Below are 22,396 nucleotides of genomic sequence, written 5' to 3'. Positions count from 1 at the left end.
CTGCATTAAAATGAATAAAATAATTCATAATAAGCTATGAAGAATACAAAATATGTAATGGTTAGCACATAAGCGTACGCATGCATCAACACAAAAAGTACTTAGTGATATATAAAAGTGCACTTTCTACCAGGAACTATACAGAACCTGGTTTACCAACCAATATGACATGAATGTGTTAAATGTCACAATGCTTAGTCGCTATAAACTTACTATGAATAAATTATATAACATGTAATAAGTTCCCGGTATCAAGAATACTATTTTAATGGATTTTCGAATGATCTAATCAACTATACACAAAAATAAATAAAAAAAAGTGTAAATGATATAAATGAAAGAAATTGGTACTATAGATACACATATGCATTTTTTGAAAGTAGAATTTTTCTTTTGTAACGGAAAATATATAATGTATCTATATATATAAATATATTGAAAGTAAAAATGCTACAAATTTGAGTGTAATGCTGTTGAAATATGAAATCATAAGAGCCGATGTTCGCATTTTGGTTCATGTGACTTTTACCGCATTGCTGAAGAGACCGTGCGATCAGAATTGGGTCTTACAATAAACTCCGTCAACGTAAATTTTGAGATTCTTTATGCCAAAATGCATTCTCCTTTCCTACGCAACTATCTATAATTATATTTTTTAAATTGTCCGCTTTCTAATTTTTTATTTAACTAATTATATTCATATAAAAAATGTATTAACAAACAAAAGTTTCAACGAAAATACATTTATAATTATTCATTCTTCATTATTTTCTAATGATATTTTATGCAAATGAGGTACCATTCTATACATATGCATATAATAGAAACAAAAGTAAATACTAAATACTAGTTTTTTTTATTAATTCAAACAATGGAATTATAGCAGACTTATTAACAAATATCAAAACTTAGACTGCTTGTTTCAACACGAATTCATATTCAAATTAAAAAAAGTGCAGAAAGCGTATGTATACTTAAATAATTTCAGTAACAAAAGTATTTTAAGCTTCTATCATGTCTATATGTTTACAAGCATTTTCAAAACATCAATAACAGAATTGTGACAATTTTTTCTTTCTATTCATCATTTAGAAAAAATTCTAAGCTTCAATAATAATAAACAATTTTAGTAGTAATAAATTTTCCAAAAATGATACTAGAAAAATATTATTTTTCTATAGTAAAGCTACCAATGCCATTCAATTGATCCATCTACAGAGAACGTACTAATAGTGAATAGTGAAGATTTCTTAGAATATTCGGATTTAACAAATTCAAAAAGGAAACGGCAATTGAGCGCAACGGGACCGTAAAAACATGGTTGTTGAAGAGGCGAAGAGATCAGTAAGAAGCAGGCAAAGTACGGTTAGTTTCTCTCCGGATGTCTCATGGCCTCTTTCTCGTACAAGCGGCCTTGCCAGGAATGCACATTTTCTGCCTGTTCGCCGTTTGACGTTTACTTTGGCTTCGATTCGAATCGATGCACAGACGTCTGCCACCTTTCACCCATCGTCTTCTAATCACGTGATTGTACTTGTTATCGTTCAATTTCGTCATTATGCTTATTATCACACAGACTATCCTAGGAACTTTCGGTAGCGATTTCAAACTTTCTGTCGAATATCTCCTTCTTTCTCAATTAACCTTCTTACAGTCCAAAAGAATAACATGTTACTTGGAAAATACCTAACAATGAGGAACTTCTACACATACATACAGTGGGTAACGAAAATATATGAACGACGTAGTGCGAAATAATTCGTTATGTAAAAATTGGACAATGGATTGCGACTTATTGAAACAAATTGCATACTACATATATACTAGCGTATATACATTCACCAAGTATACGTAAAGTTATAGAAAACATTTATTACATTTAATCGATTATTTATTTAATAATGTAATAAATATTTTTGTTTGTAATTTATTCGTTACAGTACAAACATAATTCTATATTTAATGAATTATTTTTTCTGTTGCCATACTATCTTTTTGGTAATGAAAAGAGCATTTACAATCATATCCGGACTGTAAAATTCTTGGTCTGAATGTTTCTTTCTAGGAGTATTTTAGTTCGCCAAAGTTGAAAATGAGGCTCATTTTTCACGAAAATGAACGGTTTAAAACTTCGTCGTAAATTCATTTATAAACATCTGAGCGATAAAGATCTTAACATTAGAAATCCGCATCACAGTGGCCGAAAAATATAAAGTAACCCAAATCTAACTTAATAAATTTAAAACTTATGGTTTACATCTATACAAGGTGTACCATACAGTAAATAAAGACATTAAGAGTACTAAACTTTTACAAAGTCTCGTTAAAATCCATAAGAACGTCACGCATCAACAGATTGACTGAAATTTGTTATGCCTTATTTCCGTAAAAAGCGACGTTCGTTTTCGACTTCAGCGACCTTAAAAATCTCTAAGTGTCACTTTAACCGAATACTTTGCAGTTCGGATACAATAGAAGAGATTAAAAAATTTATTCACAGAAATAATTCTATTTTTACTCAACCATTTTTTTCTATTGCTGTATTATTGTGCAATAGTAGGAAAACTGCTATTTCATACAGAAATAATTGAATGTATACATATATACATTTTCAAAATATCATCGAATGGCTAACAAATAATAAGATACTGATCAAGTACATCTACAAAATGTCTAAATATAAAATTATTTGGGAATCAATAAAATTGATATTTATAATCTATTGTGCTGTTATTTAATTACCTATCCAAACTATTATTAGTAATATAGAAAGAGAAAGGATTTCCGCAATGATATTTCAACACAAGCAAATAACTGGTTCTTAATGAACGCGAAAATTAGTGACTGCTTCTGACGGTACATGTGTGTGTATTATTACACTCTCTGCATATATAGAGCAAAAGCATAATATTATTAAAACAACGAACAGGTAACTATCGCAGAATGCAAAATTGTACAAAGTACAAAGAAATATTTGACAGTATGTAAATGAAAGCATAGTTACATTTTATTATTTAATATTCCTAATGATGGAATTAAAATTTTATTTGAAGACAGATTTACGTTGCATTCATACAGAAGTTGAATTATACATATACGAAATCCACAAGATGAACTAGTGACCTGAAATTTACATAAAATCCAATCCAAAGCTAGGTTTCCAGGTTGGATTGCGGAATCAGCGGGATTACGTTGCAAAATTCATATCCTGATGTAGGAAGTTTCAAATATTTCATAAGTATTGAAGTTACAACTTCCATGTACACAACATTTCAAGTATAATAGAAAAACAATAAAAAACTTTATTTTTTCTTTTTTTTTTTTTATAATAAAATCATAATTTAAAAGAAGAATATTAAATTATTAGAAGAATATTGCAATTAGATATTGAAATTATTAAGAAACGTATCTAATTAAAACAATAAGAATAACAAAATTGTTATGTCTTCGAAATCATGGTTCAGAATCACGAACGTCTATTTTATGCATGTGCTATTCAATGGAACTGAATAGCTGGCAAAATAAATATTAGAATACAATTTTAAACAATAATACGCGCGAATTAATTAGAAGCGCATCCATATGGCAAGTTTGATTTTATTGAGACCTGAGTATTATGCAATTTCGTCCATGATGGCCTTTATAATAAATAGATATTACCTAACAAGACGAGACAGAAGACCTTGACAATATCAGTAGAAGCCTTAACCTAACAGTGAACAATAATTCTTTTATTGCATGTTGTATTGTAATAAAGCGCTATTAGAAACCCATATTCGTGATAACTGCGATTTCCAGAAACTATAATTGGAAATATGAAAAATTGCTCATCGCAAAAATTAAAAAATATTATAAAGAAAAATCAGATGCAGCTTTTAACATAGACGTCTGTAAGCATGTAAATAAGTAATAAAGAAAATAAATTTTATCTATGAACAGATTGACTACATAAGCATAATATAAACATAAATAAATTGTTACATATATACATAATAGTTGGATCACTTTAAAGTAAAGTTTTAATGTTATATATCGTACATTTTTGTAGTTTGATGTCGACAATTTAAAAAATATTGGACGATCTTTCAAATCGTACTCTCTTATACACGTGACACATCCAACTGGTAGGCAGTTAGCTACGTCGTCACTTAGCAAATGATTACTGACTCACGCGACATCTTCCGAAATCTATTGTAAGTATGTATCATTTCATCTGATACTAGAATTAAAACTTTCAAAGAATTTTAATTCACTTATCGGAAAAATAATAAATTGTTTTAACGTACAACAAATACAGAAGAGTACAAATGAAAACATTACTTAAAATTTCCATACGAATCAGAGTTAATTGAAAATTGAATGATACAGTACGAGAAGTCTGTTGCTAATGCTAGTAACGAAGCACATTACTATCTATGAGATGAGCATCAGTTCGTACATGAATTATATGAGCGATGTGAAAACATTCGATCATTCGAATAGAGGCAACTGTCCCTACACCGCAACATAGCGTGACATTCAACTTACCTATCACCGTGGACATTTTTCGCCTTATGTGCTGTTGTACGTCTTGTCCAAGTTTTCTTACGACCGTTATTGCTAGTGATGGTAAGAAACAGTGACGATTGAGAACATCTTTAGTGGCGTGACTGCCTATTGGTGATCCTATCCACTTTCGTTCTCAAACATATGAAGGTAACACACGAGATCTCTCTTCGTGGAGAATATACGCCCTGTATGGCGCAAATACTTGAAAGAACAATGAACTATCTAAATGAATGGACACTCCTCATGCTTCGCAAACGAAAAAACCGCTCGTCGAAATTATATAACCTCCGCGGCAGCAAAGACGATATGATACTGGCAAGACAATGTTTTTGTGCGAGTTAGTAACCACGAGACCCGGCAATACCACTGCTGCTACTGTTACTACTATCGTAAAACTCACTCTCGGTACGGTAAATCACCAAGTTTTAAAAAGACTGTTTCGCTTGTCAAGTATCAACCAATATTTTCTCGCACTCTTCCTTACACGTGATATTCACATTATGTGATAATTACAACAAACATGTTCTGTTACTTAAATTCACGCACTTTTAACACGCGTTTTTAACGACCATATGTTGTTTGTAATTCCATACGTAATGCACAGATGACACAATTTGTTTATTAACAAATGTTACCATACACAAAATACAAATCGCAAAATTTTTACGTACAAGAAAACTATCTTGATAAAACGTTCTAGAAAAAAATGTACTTCTGACTGTGATATTTCAAATCATAAGATTATAGAGACAGCCTTGAAAATACAACTCCTTAAAAAGAAAATTATGACGTTTCTTTTATGGTATTACGCACAATTTCTTGTTGTATATCGTGAACTTTTGTATACTTGTGGTGAAATTATACTCGATTATTTTCACTATAAGCTAAATAAGAAAAAAAAAGAGAGCGAGAAACGTGTGTACCGTGTGGCTTGATTGCCACATGTACACAGACTATGCACAATATATAGATAAACTCAATGTTCGGGTGTTTCCGTACGCCTTCGCCAAGTCAGCTATGTTGCCTCGCTTCATCCTACTCTCCTTCTCTCTTTCTTTTGTGGGTTTTTCACTATTTTCTCTTAGGATATTTCTTCGTTCATCCTTTCACATAACCCATATATCTACTATTTTTACTGTTTTAATTCACCCATTAAATAATCCCTAATTTACTGGAAGAAAACTGTTTCGTAAGATTCAACAGATTGTTCCCCCACTCTCTCACTTACGTTTGTTTTTATTTATATCCGCATTCAGTATATTATTATTTTCCTTGTTACTTCTCATTTTCTTATTACATTTTTCTTAAGAAAGAAAGAATCCGTATCAAAATTAAAAACTAAAATGAGAAATAAAATACATCAAGAAGCCATGGATTTAAGAGAACTAATTAATAAGTATAAAAACAGATTATCGTATTGATGTAATTTAATAATAACGTCAAGTGTTTTGAATAAGGTCATTTCAAGATCGATTAATATTTGTATTTACAACATCTAAATCAATATATCAAAAAGAAAATAAGAATTTCCTCTTAATATAATTATAATTCTAATCGCTATTTTAATTATCTCTTATTTATGATCCATAAAGTATAATATCAATACAAATATCTCTGACACAAGCTAATAATTGCAGACAAAATTCGTTTTCCAAATATTGGTAATTTATTACGTAAATCGTCTAGTTTCAAACGAATATCTCAAAAAATACTTTTAAAATGTATTATTATGTAATTTATCTCACGAAAAAATGTAACTTGTAAAATTTTTAACTATATTAGAAAAATTGGAACCTAAATAAATCCGACACATCGAAAAGTAGTACAACTCGCATAATTACGATGTTTCTTCTATGGCTTCCATAATTTCATTAAGTTAATTTTCTTGTATGTTTGGTCGTTAAGTATATATTGGCAAAATGAAATAATTTGCCATCTACAGAACATGTTTGTCTACAACACATGGACAAATCATTAAGTATTAAAAAATATAAAGTTATAGAAGAAAATAAATATTAAGCAGATGCAACATATTTAAGAATGAAATCAAAAATTATAAATTGTATTATATCAGTACAACAAATATGGCGACAAAATAAATAAATTGTTAAAAATTATTTAAAAATATATTGTTTAAATTAAAATTTTGAATGGATATATCAATATATTACTTTTAGAACAAAAGTACATTTTTACAAATCGTAGAAAATTTATCAATCAACTTGCATATATGTATGTAAGTAATGCTTCCTTTGTTCAGAGTTCTACTATTCTTTAAGTAATATTTTAATAAAATAAATATTAAAACCAAAGAAAATAAAAATTAATAGATATAAAATATTGTTAAATGGAAAATAAATGTGTCCTTGTAGACATTTTTACGAAATGTTTCTAATGTATAGCCACATGGACCGCATGGCTATTCTAACCTCAAAACTTAACCTCCTTCCAGTATTTAACCAATATATTAAATTCTAATCGTGTAGAAAAGCACATACACATACAAATAACAAATAAATATCTGGCAGCATGTATAAAAATTAAGTGAAATTAAAAAAAAAGTTGACACTATTGTAATTTTGTACTCACCAGCATTCGGTACAAAACGCGGTGTATTCGTTGTAACCACGGTGTTATAATTTTGAGGAGAATGAACACTTGGTTGATTCACGTTCACTATGAGTTGAGGTTGATGCTGTGGTGGATTGTGATGCGGCTGTGAATGATGCTGGTGATGTTGGGGCAGGTGGTGATGTTTCCCCTTCGTTGGCATGCTCATCGCAGGCGTAGGCCTCCTTTCTTTAAACTCTCCACTACCTTCAAAGTTTGTTGCCTTATGTGGCTCGCTGAGGTCCTCATAGGTACGTTATTTTCGCACGTGCGTAGTTAAGTGTAATGTTTGTCGAAAGACTTCTTATCCAAAGCAAACTTTGCTGAAAAATTGGTGGTACGAAAAATGACGGTTAACGTTCGGTCAGCCGTACAGAACTGATGGCACGGTTACACGCGCGCGCGCTTCAATCACGGTCAATTCATACGCAAAATTATTTCTTCACTTTTTCCATATTTTGTGTTTTTGATCAAAATAACTAGATTCGTTCGTATTCGCCGACAAATTATACACTTTTTCCGCAGACTGTCTTCCTCCGTTGACTCATTCGACCAAAAAGTGTTTACGTTATTATCACTTTCTTTTTCCAAGATCGCGCGCGGTTACAATATTCAACTACGCACAATCATTTAGTTCTTCTTGTAATACTAACAAACTATTGTCATCAATAATCGTACCTAGGCCGTTCTACCTGCCTAAAATGTCGCGTAAATTGTCTAACAAACGGTAAATGACTTGTTTCCTTCTAAGAAAAAAGAAGCGACGCGCACCATAAATTGAGCACAACCACAGCACGCCTTTCTTTCCATTTCCTCCTACCCAACGTTCCTTAATGGTAATACAAAGATCTTAAATCTCGTTGTACATTCGACGCGATAACGATTTAAAATGGATGTAATGAATTGTTAATAAGTGATGTTTATCAAATTATTTAATTATAAATTGCAATTATATGCGTATTAATTAATTTGTCCAAAAGATACTATTTTTTCGAAACGACACAAACGGATTTGTCGTAACGTAACGAAACAAAATTATCTACCAACCAATCAGATATTTGGCATAAACTGTACAAGGAACATAGAATCAGTCAGATAACTATTTGATTGGTTGTTATGTTGTTATCCACGCCTGTTTATGCTGATTATGTAGATAATAATATATTTAGATAAACAGCATTTTTTGTTGTAAAAACTGCTTTCAATAATGAATTTCAAACTATTTCTACATATTGCAACATTTTGCTGTTGTGCCTATATATGTATATATATATTCTCATATGTCCTCTAAATATGTTATAAATAAAACTAATATCAAAAACGTATATGAATTTGCTACTGAATAAATCTTATATTCTTAAATAAGAGATGAATATTGATGATAGTAATGAATGATAATGAATATTATTATGACTTTGATATGATTATGATTGATATTGACATAAATATATCAATATAAAATATGTAATAAACATTTCTCCATAATTATATACTTACAAATAACAGAACAAATACATATTATATATATTAAATGCATAAACATATATATTATACTAAAGTCATATTTTCCATTTTATGTGCACACAGATATATACGTACATACATACATCCATACATGACTGCTTTTATACTTGATAATTATGTATGTATCTACTATTGATAAATTTGGTTCAATTGTTATATTTGTTTACCTATTATTGATTTAGTGTAATGTTGTTGCACATGTTTATAGAAATATCATAACTACAGTTACATTTTTAAAATTAAGAAGGAACTAAAAACTTCTATAACAATAATACATATGAAAATCGATGTAGTTACATATGTGATATAAATACGTAGCATAAAACGATTTGAAAGGTTTTCAGACAAGTACATACCTGTCAAGATAATTTACTACAATGATAAAGAATTGATTTTTTAACCTTAATTTTTTAACTGACTTCACTTTGTAAAATTCAGGCAACCATATAAATTTAAACGTTTGTTTTACTTTTTGCTATCAATTTATCTAATTATTATCGTTTTAATATTAAAAAATGAGTTCTCATGGTAAATTACAAACTGAGAAACTAAGAAAAAATTTAGAAGCACAATTGGATAGACTGGTGCAACAATTAGAGGATATAGAAGAAAACCGGTATTATTGATAAATTACATTTCTTAAAATTGTTCATTTAATAATTTTAAAATTAATATTTTTCTTCTATAAAATTAATATATTTTATAGAAATTCACTAGATGCTGCTGCTTATGAAGAAGCTATGCAACTTACAAAAGAAGATTTACAGGAATTCAATGAAAGTTTACAAAGAATGATATCTGGCGACACAACATTAGTTGATCAATTGGGTGCAATACAACTAGTATGTACTAATACTATTTTATACATTATAAAGCATCAATATCATTTGAATTTTAAACAATTTTAATATAAGGATATCAATTATAATATTTTCAAAGATACTGTAAATATATTCTTACAATTCTAAATAGGCAATTCAAGCAGCAATTAGCGAAGCATTCAAAACTCCTGCTGTTATCAGGATGTTTGGAAAACGAGAGACATCACAACTTAGAGAACGATTAGCTCAAATTGATCGCGGTGTAAAACTTGGAAAATTAAGTAAGGAGGTCAGTGATCATCAACGTGCAGAGGTCTTAAATGCATTAAGGCAGCTTGGAGAGAAATTGGAACCTCAAGAATTACAGCTATTGGAAAAATTGATGCTTAGTAACATTGACACAACAAGTTATGTGCAAGTAACTGATAATGTAGAGAAAGGTCGAATGGCTATGGCAGTGGTAGGTGATGAAGTCAGAACTCAAAATACTTGAACTGGAATATTTTTTCATATAAATTTATAATTTTTTACCAAGTTTATAACAATTTACATAAATAAGGGAACCAAGTATGTAAAAAGATTGATAAATTAATAATATATATTTCAATAATATTGCTAAATCAATATATGCGTATAAATATGTGTATAAATATGGAAATATGTATTTTCAATTTTAAATATAACTTAGGTTTATTGTAAGTAGATTGGTTGTAATGTGAAAAATTTGCATTTTTTATTATCTAATTTTTGTAGCTGTTCACTCCATTTTCTTGCTAATTTCAATCAAATTTCCAAAATGGTTACTTTCATAAAAATGTGATTGATGACTTAAGACTGAAAATAATGTTAACAATTTTCACCATAAATTTAATTCTATAAGTAGAATATAAATTATATAATAAGCAAATATACATAGTTTTATTTTTAATGTATCTTGTGCACTATAAATCATAATTGTGTTTATTTCTAGCTGCATTATAGTACTGCAGTATAATGTAATAAAATATGTTTGTTTTATTTCAATGTCATATTTCACATAAATGATTTGGGAAAATAAGGAAACATACATTTATTATGCATGTGGTATTTTGGATTATATCACTATTGTTAATATGTATACATACACATGTTATACAAAAATATAGCGAAGAATATTGCGATCAGTCACATATTTTATCAATGTAAAATTTTAATAAATGTGCTTTTAAATGTATAAATTTACTATTCACATTAACACCTAAAGGTTTTACATTAAGAATATGACACTTCAACAAATACTTAAAATAATGTAATTCATTATTCAAAAACGTAAAATTTCCAAATAAATGTATATATAATAATCAGTTATTATTTCTTTACATTTTTACTTATAAATAGGACTAATAATTACAAATCAAAGCACTCACATTTGTCTGCATACATATTACAAATGCTTCCGTGTAAGTAGGAAGCTCACAACAAGGTATGTCAAATTAGTGTCAAGAATATATTAATATGCTTCTACAAAGCATCCTCTTTTTTACAAATACAGCAATTTCAATCTCTTTCTCATTTCAATTTTATAATCTTTTTAATTTTACTGCACTTATTACACTCATCACTAATTTAACGTTTACGTCTGCAGACTCTTTTATGCTCACGCTGCCAGTGGATTTGTTGACAATCAGTACTGCAATATGCAGTATTCCAACAGCAGTGATATATGGCTTCAGCTTCACAATTATAACACTAAAATTAAGATAACTATTATAATATATGTAAAACAAATATTAGAATACGTGTACATAAGAAAAATATTAAAAGATTATTACCCATTGTTTCTTTTTTATTTCTGATATAATTTGTTGGTGTCTGTCTGTTAATTGCCGTAATTCTTTAGCGTGTTCGGCTTGTAATTTTTCCAATTCTTTACATTTTTCCAGTTCTAATTCCCGACGTAGCTTCTCTAATGCAGTTGTAGTAGGTTGTTCCGATGTTCTGCGTTCCCTCTTTATCTGTAAAACATAACATTATGAAATTATACAGATACGTAATAAATACATTTAATCAATAATTTTTAAATATTATACCTTCGCAGGTAATGTTTCCGTTTGTATTTGTTCCGTCTGTACGAAAACACATTTGGTTCTTGGTTCTTGAGAACTAGATGTGACCATATCTTCTTGAGAACCTTCTTTCTTCAAGCCTTGAGGACACGTACTGGATATTTCTCTTGCAGGTTCATCTTCTGCCACTGGCAAGCAGGGTACTTGCCTCTCTTCACTTTTAGCTTTAGTTTTTGAAGAACGTTCATTATGTAGGGTTCCCTCTTGATTTGGTGGCATATCATTGTGACCGTCTGAACTGAGACGTTCTACTTTAACTCTTAAATCCTTAAAAAGTTGTTTCGCTGGATTAGGATTTCCCGCCGTATTTTTTGAACCTGATGACTCTATATTTCGGATTTTAGTTGGTTTTGGACCCTCGCTATCGTCGTCGATGTCCAAATCCCCGATGCTCTTGTCCAACTTTAGCAGCAAATTCTGATGATGCTTCAGTTCATCAAATGCTCTGTTCCAAGCAGTGGATCTTTTTATCTATGGAAGGTAAATTGTGCACGTTTTAAGAAAGGATGATTTTCTTCTGACTGCACAATGAAACAGAGTGGTGAGAAATTAGTTGTACACTTTAGGCCACAGTATGTGCATACCTCCATTTCTTTCCACTTTCCTTTTTCCGAAGGCTATGCAAGAATTTGTTGTTAAGATAATAATATACCTAAGTGCAACAACAATTTCTAAATTGCTTTTTCTCTCGACAGTTCTCTTCTATTGTGTCAGTGATACGATACATTGTAAATGGCGTGTAACCTAAACCGAGAATTTCACAGTGTTCGCGTGACAATTTCGCGTTGAACGCCGGATAATTTTGTGACTTATCTTTACCTGTAAACTCTGTAGACTGGCGGTAATCGGACGAATGAACATTTTTTCGATGTTGGCACGCATATGATGACCTCCAAAAAATCGGACGTCATAAACGTTGCCATTAACTTGCATCACTTTAGCCGGCCAGTAGGGGTATCCTTTTTGTTTTGCATAAACTAGCTGATGTGGTGGATTACAGGGTATACAAAACCATAGCTTCTCTGATTTTTCATTTGATATCCTATAGCAATCGGCACAGCGGCGGATTTCTTGAAGATCGTAGCAGCAATCTTGATACATTGTATTACCCATTTCTCCTATTATGCTATGAGCTAAATAAATATCCAAATTAAAATTTGTCATTAGTATATTTTTAAATAATTACTAATTTAATACATTTTTTGAAGATAATAATTCATAAATTAGTTTCCAGTTATATACCTCCATGATATACAATGATATTGTGTAGCATGTTATGTGCATCAGCTTGAAACTCAGCAAGATTATTATATTCATTTTTCTTAATTTTTGAATCCATGATTGCTAAGTCCATATGGTGTTTTATAAGAACACCTGGTCGCCATGCATCTTCTCCATCACTAATGTAAGTTGTGCCTGAATATCTATTAGTTGGTGTAACAATAGGATCATTGTTAAAAACGATAGTACGATTTGTAATTTCTGGTGGTAATTTTGCTTTCAAATGTCCACAAGTAAAATTCAGAATGTGATTGAGATCAATTTTATCTGGATATGTGTCATTATTTATATTCTGTAACAATTATTTTTACTTTATTGGTATATAAAGTTTTAAATTTTATATCTAATGTAATGTACTTACTTCACAAAAATTACATATTTTCACTTTAACGTTACTAGGCATATGACATTCAGGGTGATAAACCCTATGACATTGTTGACAGCATTCCACAGTTCCTGCTTTGTGACATTTGCAGCAATACCAGTCATGACCATCATTAGGTATAATATCTGATGGTAATCTGTAACTTTCTTGCTCTATACCATTTTTTGTTGGTACTTTCTTTAAATAAACAAGTCCATCATCAACTGCTTTATTTAATTCTTCCTGGGCCTCTTGTTCTGTAATTCCATAAACTCGAGCTAGATGTCGTACCATACGATCATTGCTTGGTAAACTTCTTTGATGTATAGTTATTTTGATAGCATCCCATATTCGTTGTGTCATGAAAGGATCTGTCCTACGACGAATGGACATGATGATAGATATGCACTGAAACAAATATTGAAAGAACATTGGACTTTTATAAGCTATATAAAAGTAATAAAATTACTTTGAGTTAGAGGCATTTTGTGAAAATATATTGTTTTACATAATTTTACGGATATTAAAATTTATTACACAAATGTAGCCTATATACATGAAAATTTTGCATTAGAAATATGATATCAATACCAGCATTTGTTGATATATAGATAATCAGCATACCCCCATGTTACAATACTTGTCATATCTAAAATGTAATAGTTAAGATACCCCTATAGCTTAACATAACATATTAAAATAAGATACTTGTATATATTTGTATCCAAGAGCATTTCTAAATATATAGTAGCTTCCAGAACTGTGCAAGGTATATATATAAGAAAATTATAATCATTACAGTAAATTTAGTAATAATTAGTATTACATATAATGCAACACAAGTGAAACTATAATATATAAATCTTTATATATATATAATATGTATTTTATAATGCTAAATGTATGTGCATGCATATTATTGTTATCCAGTGTTCTTACAATTGCAATTTTGTTAAAAAAGCAATTTAAACAATGGAAGGGTACACCATTATATATTTTGTCAATATCTGATGTATTGTTTTCTATGTTTACATCAAGTATATTATTCACAAATTGTATCATACACTTTACTTATATCAACCATAATAAAGTGAACAGTGTCTTCCCTGTAAGTGACAGTATATGGAATATAGAAAGAGGTAATGAAAATCAACAAATAAAGCTTAAAAGCTTTGCAGAAAAATTGAACACTGTCATAAATCCAGACTATTTTAATGCAATTCCAAAGTGTAATATCATAAGTATCATAATGAAATATGGAATGCTATTCTTCCCATTTGTAAATTCATTTGTATCTTTGTTAATATTCTCTGTGGAATGCAATTTAAATGTATTTTATCTTAAGAAGCAGTGCTTTAAATTTCTACATTCAGAAGAAGCAATATGCGAAGATGATACTAGTATAAATAAATTTAACAGTGAAATAAAATTTGATTCTGTAATAAAGTCCAAAAATATTTCAGTAATCAAACAGTATATGAAGAATATCTTATATGTGTTTAATTATAATGAAACAAAGAAAGATAAAACAATTACAACTATATTTGTACTAAGTCAATGGATTATACCTGTTATTATCACAGGATTGTTATACTTGTCTGAATATAATACAAATCTTACAAGGGACATGGAAAATAAAAAATGTTTTATTGAAAGTATACTTTTTCTTGACGATTGTCACAATAATATTAAATCTATAAATATGTTTCAAAATCCTGAATTTGAGACAGATACAGCTATAGTATACGATAATTTTACCAATAATGAGGACTATATAAAATTACAAACTTCCAACATTACTCAAGTGAATGAGATAATATCCAAAGTACAAAATCTTATTTTTTCTACAATGAATGACATATCCACTATGTCATTTAATACAACTTCTTATAACATTTCTGAAGTTATAGATAAAACAAAGTATTTGGATACTTATGTAAAAGATATAGAGCAAAATAAGAATGCTGGAAATGTATTTAATCCAGTCAGTGTTAAGAATAATACAAATTTACGAAGTGATATACAATTAAGCAATTATACTAATAGAGTCAATGGAGAATCATTATTATTTGATTACTTAATGAAAAATTCTTCAAGGGACACATTAAGAGTAAAAATTTACAATAATGAAATTAATACAAATACCACAGAAAAATTAAATGTTAGAAAATTACAAACAGATGTTACTGAAAATAAAGGCACTATAAACAATTTTATGAATACAACTGAAAAATATAATATACTAATTATGTCAAACGATTCAAAATACCATAATAATAAAGAAGTAAAAGAGTTGAAAGAGTTAAAACCAACAGAAATTTTTCTACATACCAAAATCAATATTTATCAAAATGATAATACATCAAAGACAATGCAAGTGTATATAATAGATAAATGTTTTGTATCAATTGAATTCTTAAAGGTACATTTGCTTATTCTGGTATTTATAATATATTTTCTGCCAATTTTGTTCTCCTCAATTCTACAGCAATATGGCAAACTAAACTGTAAAATTGTTTTAGAAAAGTTGAAAGCAAAAAATAAAATTCTGTTAAACAACTTTAAATCTGAGTACACAAATGAAATTAATAATATGTATTTTGATGTTCCTATGAATTCCAAAGGATTTACTTTAAAACAAAAATTTACATATTTGGATGAAAACCCTCATAAACAAGAATTAGTTGATTTTAATAAATTACAACTAATGAGAATTCATCACGAAGACTTTAATCAAAAATGGAACAAGCACTGCAAAGATAATAAACATAATATCTCATTTAATGAGACAAAAATACAATTGAATATAATAAGTCAACGTGCTACAAACATGCTGCAGCTTTTTGACAGTATTAAAATGTCTTTACTAAGTGGGGTATTATTATGGACACCTTTATTTTTTGAATGCTTAATCAAAGTGTTTACAGTTTTATATATACCAGAATGGTTACTGAATATAACTTATCTGACTGGTATAGCATTTAGCACATTACGGAATATTTTCAATCTTAAAATGATAAAGCTTCAAGAGAAGGACATAAATACCGCAAAAATAAATAGTATTCATCCTATTACATGAATTTCAATTTCATATTTCTTTAAATATTCCAAGGAAATAACATACACATTTAGTTGTAGTAGCTTCATATTCAAAGTTTTATATAAAGTATATTTTTAGTTTTGCATATAAATGGCGTTATGATAATAATGCATTATCAGCTCTTTAGTTCTTTAACTAAAAGTATCTAAATTTAATTAAAAAATGATTTTATGAAATTTTTCCATTATAACGTTTAACGTTATGGAAATATAAATAAATTTACTTTTGTGATACTTTAATTGATTATTATTTCGTAATTATAATTGAGTAAAATTTTATAGGAGTCTCTAAATTTTCTTACCGAAGCTGATACACTAACTTGCTGTTCGTATACTGTTACTTTCTGATCGCAAAGAAAAATGTTAACTTTTAAATCACAATTAATGATCAATTCATGTTTTTCTGTCTTATCATAAAATACATTAAAGGCAAAAGTAAAACTTTTGCCGACGCCTGCAACCAATAATAAGACAATAATTAACGTTAGAGACGCGCAACTATATTGCACATAACGCGCACGTCATAAGTTCAACCTAACCCTAATAATGCGTGCGCATGTTAGTTCATGATTCATAATTCACAATTCAGTATTATTCAAATTTGTATAATATAAAGTTGAAACAGTGGCACAAATACTATAATTTTATATAAAATGTAAAATTTTGATGTTTCAGAACTTAAGAATTATCTCTTGTATAACTAAGAGTAATTAATTTCTTTATTTTCATATTTTATACATATGTAATGTATTTTTTTACGCTATATATATATTAAAGGTAATTTTTTTTTAAATATATCTTTCACATAGTTTAATGGTGTTAAAATTTGAAAATATACTATTGTGCGTGAAAGTAAATTTTGAACTATACAAATTTATAAACTGTAATTATAAAATTTCACATATATACTCCTTTTTACTAAAAAATTGTTTAATGTTATTTCATCATATAGAATATGCAATTACATAAAATAATATATTATATCAAATTGTGTATACAAATATTTTGCTAAATACAATTCAATTTCTAAATACATTGTTCCAATTATCATTTTATCTTATGCATGAATGCGCCTGAAATTTGTTTTAGAGTAAACGGTATACTTAGAAGGGAAAATTTTATATATGTATTTTTATAAGGGACTTGGAAATATCACTATTATATCACATAATAATTATTGATAATAGTATAAGTATTTTTACCTATTAGTTATAATTAAAGTTAGATAAGAATAAATAAATGTTTTGTTCATTTTCATTATAATTATAAAGAAATTTGAGAAAATCCAATTTCTTTTTCTAGTATTTTTAAAATTTGTACACCGTCGCTCCATGGAAATACACGTGCATTTATTTTTGGAATCTGGTTATTTTCAGCATGGTTCAACATCTTCATAAGTGTATAATCTTTTCGCGGAAACGCAACATCACGTTCGGAAAGTCGTAAGATCGGGCACAAATCATTTTTGCCATCTCCAACGTATGCTATTCGATCAAAATGTACTCCTTCATCGTTTCTTTTTTTAATGTAATCTTCTAAAATTTGCCCCTTGCATAGATTGACAGTACTCAATTTACAAGAATTTTGAACGTGATACATGTCTAGTTTTATGACCCCATCGTTATCGATTTTCGCAGGATTTGTAAATGTTTCAGTAATAACATAATTTAAATTTTTACTTTTTAACCATTCGCTAATAAACAACATATTTGAATCGCTAATAATAATAATTTCACAACCTCGAGAATGTAATTCTTTTAGAAGATTATCAATGCCCGGTACAGGAGGTATGTTATTAATAGCAGTTTTGATTTGTTTTATGTCGATGGAATTATTGTGAAGCAATTCAAATATCTTCCCCATGTATGTAGTCCAACCGTTAGAACGATATAGATCCTTTACACTGTCTGGCAATTTTTCGTTGGGTAATAGTTTTCGAGCCACGATATCAGTATTATCATTGACAATCGTATGATCAAAGTCAAATGCGATGAGTACCGATCGATGCATCTATTAAAATACAAATACATTACAAAGACAACCGGCATAAATTTATAAGGTTACTCATTTTGAATTTTGATTTTAATATTTCAACACAGTATATTCTCTCGGGATAATTCGCGACTGGGACATTTCTTAGTATATATTTAATCGTTTAATTCTTAATATTTGTAAAAGATGAAATATATTACTAATGTACATTGTTTTTATTATTAGCAATAATTAAATAATTATATACATGTTGTTTTAATTATAAAAATTATATTAAAATGTTATCCAAGTTATTTCGAAATATTATACTGTTACTTACTGTTAGTCAAATTTTCAACCATGCATAAAACTGCGATTTTGATAATATTGTAATTTTTAAATGGAGAACTTGCAACCAAACCTCGCGGCAGGTGTCCAATAACAGATCTTTGTAGAGTTAATAATTTTAACAATATAAATTAGGAGCAAAGAAAAATTTGCAACTGAAATAACTGGCAGATATCCAAATACTGACGTTTGTATAGGTTAAGCAATCTGGATAATATGATTCGTAAACGGATAAAAATTTGCAACTGATCCCTCAGACAGGTGTCTGAAGACTAAAGATTGAAGACTGACGCTTGCAGGTTAGTATTGTGCACATGAAAATAAATAGTATTGCTATTATAGCAGATACAACCAGATACATACAAACCCATTACTTCCCCCACACACAGATTTTATATAATAATAGATTATATATATATAATGTATATTAAATATATATATTATAATTTTTAAGTATTTTTCAATATTATACCTATTACTTTGTTAGTTTTTTATGTTTCATTAAGTTTATTGTATACTTATTTATATATTTTTGAACAATTCATCGTTTTCATAGTTTTACACAGTTCATCATTTTGAAAATGTAAATAAGTAAATATTACTATAAATCTCTCTTTTATAAACAAATGTTTAATATTTATAAAATAGTCAATGTGTATTTAATTACAGTGTACTATTTATACAAGTATGATACAAACGTTAATTATAATACACATTAATAGTCATTTGTATAGAATAATAAGTCATTGTATATACAGCATAATTATAAAATTCATTATTGGAACAATATGCTTTCGTTTTCATGTAATATAACAGAGGTAATATTTTTACATACTGAAAGAATTATATTTAAAAATAATATTTCATGGAAAATTTTGAATCTTTGTTGTGTATATTCTATGTTTTGATATCATTTTTTTATTGTTAAATTTTATAAAATATGCTACATAAAAAAGATGTACAATCTGTCCCACGATCATACAGACAGGTTCGATACTCATATATCGAAGTCTAGGGAGAACAATCCGAAAATTGAGTCGTGACTAGATGTGAAAAATCAATATGATAGGTAAAAAGGTTCTCTTTCTTCTCATGCGTGATATGCTATGAATATTTGAGACAGAAACAAAGACATTCTACTCACCTTTGTCTGTCTCGCAAAAATGCAATTTTATTGACTGTCCATGTTGATTTTTCATGGTTAGACACGACTCAATTTTTGGACGGTTTTCCCTAGTGAATGTCGGTCGAGATCTGTTATATGTATGATCGTGGTACAGCGCATGCGCTGAATGGAAAACATTTTCAAATTTTACAAGGCTAAAAAGAAAACTATTGTAATTTTATATTTTATATATTTTAATGAAATAATGTGCTTCCAAGAAATATTAAAATATCAAGTAGCGAAGTGAAAAGTGACGAAAATTTTTCTCTTTCGGAAAAGGTGTGAAAATACATACATACATACGTATACATATGAATATATATATAACCTATAATTTTGTAAATAATGTATAATAAAAACTAATCTGTAAATAATGTATAATAAAAACTAAATATAATGTAATAGTAAAAACTAATCTTTTTAAAAATATTAAAGAGATTGAAGAAGGAATTATTTAATTCTATCAGTATAAAATAAAATTTTTTTTATTTTATTAATTAAAAATTAAAAGTTCTATATTTTGTACAGCAAACAAGAACAACTAGGTATTGTTTCCAAAACAGTTTAGTATTAAAAAATATAAATACATTTAATCAAGATAGAAATATGGATAATAATAAAGAACAAAGTATTGAACGTGAGATGATAAATGCATGTACAGTGGGCAAGTTCGAAATTGTAAACAAATATATTGAATGTAATTATTTTATATTAATAAATTATATTTTATATTGTAAAATAATAATATTTTTAATATAAAAGTATATTTCACTATAATATATAGCATATGATATAAACAAATTTTTATGTGATGGATGGACTCCACTTCTGTATGCTGCTTTTAATGCACAAATAAAAGTCATTGAGTATCTCATAAACAATGGAGCTGATGTTAATAAGCATAAGGGTATTTCCTTTGTACTTTGTGTTATGTATTAAATGTTTGAGAAAAATTTGAAATCTAATATGGATGGTGTAATATTTTAGATGGCTATACACCATTAATGGCATTATGCAATTCTATTAAAGAAACAACAGAACAACGTATAAAATGCTTAACAGCATTAATTAAAGCAGGTGCTAATCCAAATGCAAACAATAAACAAAGGTATTTACAACATATATATTTTAATATATTAATTATTTTAATAACTATTAAGTAATATTTTTGCAGACAAACACTTCTCATGTATGCTTGTACGTCACAAGAACCCGAATTTATAACAGAACTAGTGAAATATATAAAAAATATTAATGCATATGACAATAGGAAACAAACTGTAAGCTCTTTTAGTAATACTAATAGTTATTTCCAATAATAACAATAAAACTACGAATTATTTATTATTTGTAGGCATTGATGTATGCAACAATAGCTAATAAACCAGAAGTAGTCAAAATATTAATAGAAAATGCAGCAGATGTTACATTAACTGACTTAAATGGTCTAACTGTATATGATGTAGCTTCTATGAAAGGATATGATAAAGTAAGTTAAACTATAACATCCTGTTATAAAATACAATATAATGTTAACTATTACAGATTTCGTCGCTATTAAATATCGATGAAGAAGTAGCAATAAATACTTATAAAATATTTAAAGTGTATGAGTGGAGACATATGTTTCCATCACTACTTAATATAGACAATGAAACTGTAGATCCTGATGTGTATACAATTTTATATGGGATGAATTTAGAAAAATATACTCATATTTTCCAAGGGATAAGTCTCAAAACATTTTTAACATTAACTGAAAATGACTTAATCCACTTAGGATTGGATATTAATGCACATAGAATACAATTTATGGAATGTCTTCATAAATTTCATAGAAAAAAATGGAGTATACAAAGCATTGGTGCTATCAATAAATCGTTACCCTATACGTATGTTTACTTCATAATACAATTATGTATTAATTAATTAACTGCAATTATTGTAGCATTGGATTATGAAAATGTAATTTTATATTCGTTTTCAGATTATATAATGGTATAGTCTCATTAGGTATATTATCTAAACAAATTGCTGTTATTGGTTCTAGTTTTCGGTATATTAAAAATAGCTTATTAAAGGTAAATAGTGGAGATATATATTTAACTACTGAACGAATATCTAATTATGAGCAAGAGCTTAAAAAAGTACAAGAGACACTTAGTATTCTAAAAAACGAGCTTATGCAAATAAAAGCACTTTCTAAAAGGGTAAATATATAAATATCTGGCAATGCACATACATTAAAGAGGAAACATTAAAATATATTTTATTAACATAGGTTGAAAAAGAAAACGATATTGGTATACCCGCAACATATATCAGACCAAAAAAACGTAACATAAATTGGCCTATGTGTTTAAGCATTACATTAATTGCAGGAATCTATATATCGAAAACAATATACATTCAGAAATTAGTATGTTATTGAAAATATGATTGTATCTATTAAGAACTTTTGTATATTTATTTGTTCTAAACTTGATTAATAAATTATTCATGTAGAATGAAATATTATCTTCTATAAATATGGAAACATACATCTTGTGTAATACAAAAT

At 28.2% G+C, this 22,396-nt stretch overlaps 4 protein-coding genes and 1 long non-coding RNA gene across 7 annotated transcripts; 3 read left to right on the top strand and 2 right to left on the bottom strand.

Moving 5' to 3' along the window:
- The first annotated feature begins 4,465 nt into the window (after nt 1-4,465).
- Nucleotides 4,466-5,528, top strand: LOC126873801 (uncharacterized). Its single transcript, XR_007692552.1, has 2 exons — nt 4,466-4,608; nt 4,696-5,528. It is a non-coding gene; the product is annotated as an uncharacterized LOC126873801 (long non-coding RNA).
- Nucleotides 5,529-8,806: 3,278 nt separating this feature from the next.
- On the top strand, nt 8,807-10,207 carry LOC126873775 (protein LZIC-like). The gene is made up of 3 exons (XM_050634988.1): nt 8,807-9,298; nt 9,389-9,524; nt 9,655-10,207. The coding sequence occupies exons 1-3, from the start codon at nt 9,198-9,200 to the stop codon at nt 9,994-9,996; spliced, it is 579 nt and encodes a 192-aa protein (XP_050490945.1). The 5' UTR covers nt 8,807-9,197; the 3' UTR covers nt 9,997-10,207.
- A 569-nt stretch (nt 10,208-10,776) lies between these two features.
- On the bottom strand, nt 10,777-16,981 carry LOC126873678 (zinc finger MYND domain-containing protein 11). Its single transcript, XM_050634781.1, has 8 exons — nt 16,655-16,981; nt 13,251-13,661; nt 12,851-13,181; nt 12,428-12,741; nt 12,193-12,225; nt 11,573-12,079; nt 11,315-11,497; nt 10,777-11,231 (listed from the first exon to the last, which is right to left on the bottom strand). Exons 2-8 carry the CDS (start codon nt 13,644-13,646, stop codon nt 11,109-11,111), a joined length of 1,887 nt encoding a protein of 628 aa, XP_050490738.1. The 5' UTR covers nt 13,647-13,661; nt 16,655-16,981; the 3' UTR covers nt 10,777-11,108.
- Nucleotides 16,982-17,308: 327 nt separating this feature from the next.
- LOC126873725 (pyridoxal phosphate phosphatase PHOSPHO2-like) lies at nt 17,309-19,138 on the bottom strand. The gene is made up of 2 exons (XM_050634910.1): nt 18,664-19,138; nt 17,309-18,362 (listed from the first exon to the last, which is right to left on the bottom strand). Exon 2 carries the CDS (start codon nt 18,360-18,362, stop codon nt 17,616-17,618), a length of 747 nt encoding a protein of 248 aa, XP_050490867.1. The 5' UTR covers nt 18,664-19,138; the 3' UTR covers nt 17,309-17,615.
- LOC126873685 (ankyrin repeat, SAM and basic leucine zipper domain-containing protein 1-like) lies at nt 18,828-22,348 on the top strand. 3 transcript variants are annotated; one of them, XM_050634797.1, is made up of 10 exons: nt 19,331-19,740; nt 19,909-20,115; nt 20,365-20,533; nt 20,621-20,743; nt 20,824-20,944; nt 21,011-21,116; nt 21,191-21,325; nt 21,382-21,728; nt 21,824-22,046; nt 22,118-22,348. In XM_050634797.1, exons 3-10 carry the CDS (start codon nt 20,443-20,445, stop codon nt 22,265-22,267), a joined length of 1,296 nt encoding a protein of 431 aa, XP_050490754.1. In that variant the 5' UTR covers nt 19,331-19,740; nt 19,909-20,115; nt 20,365-20,442; the 3' UTR covers nt 22,268-22,348. The 3 variants fall into 3 exon arrangements, with proteins under 3 accessions (XP_050490763.1, XP_050490754.1, XP_050490744.1); XM_050634787.1 differs by having other exon boundaries at nt 19,877-20,115; XM_050634806.1 differs by lacking the exons at nt 19,331-19,740; nt 19,909-20,115 and adding an exon at nt 18,828-18,970.
- Nucleotides 22,349-22,396: the final 48 nt, after the last annotated feature.

Source organism: Bombus huntii, chromosome 2 (genome assembly GCF_024542735.1).
Source record: "Bombus huntii isolate Logan2020A chromosome 2, iyBomHunt1.1, whole genome shotgun sequence".
Classification (NCBI taxonomy): domain Eukaryota; kingdom Metazoa; phylum Arthropoda; class Insecta; order Hymenoptera; family Apidae; genus Bombus; species Bombus huntii.
Note: the sequence above shows the minus strand (reverse complement) of the source record. Positions and strands in the feature narration are given on the sequence as shown.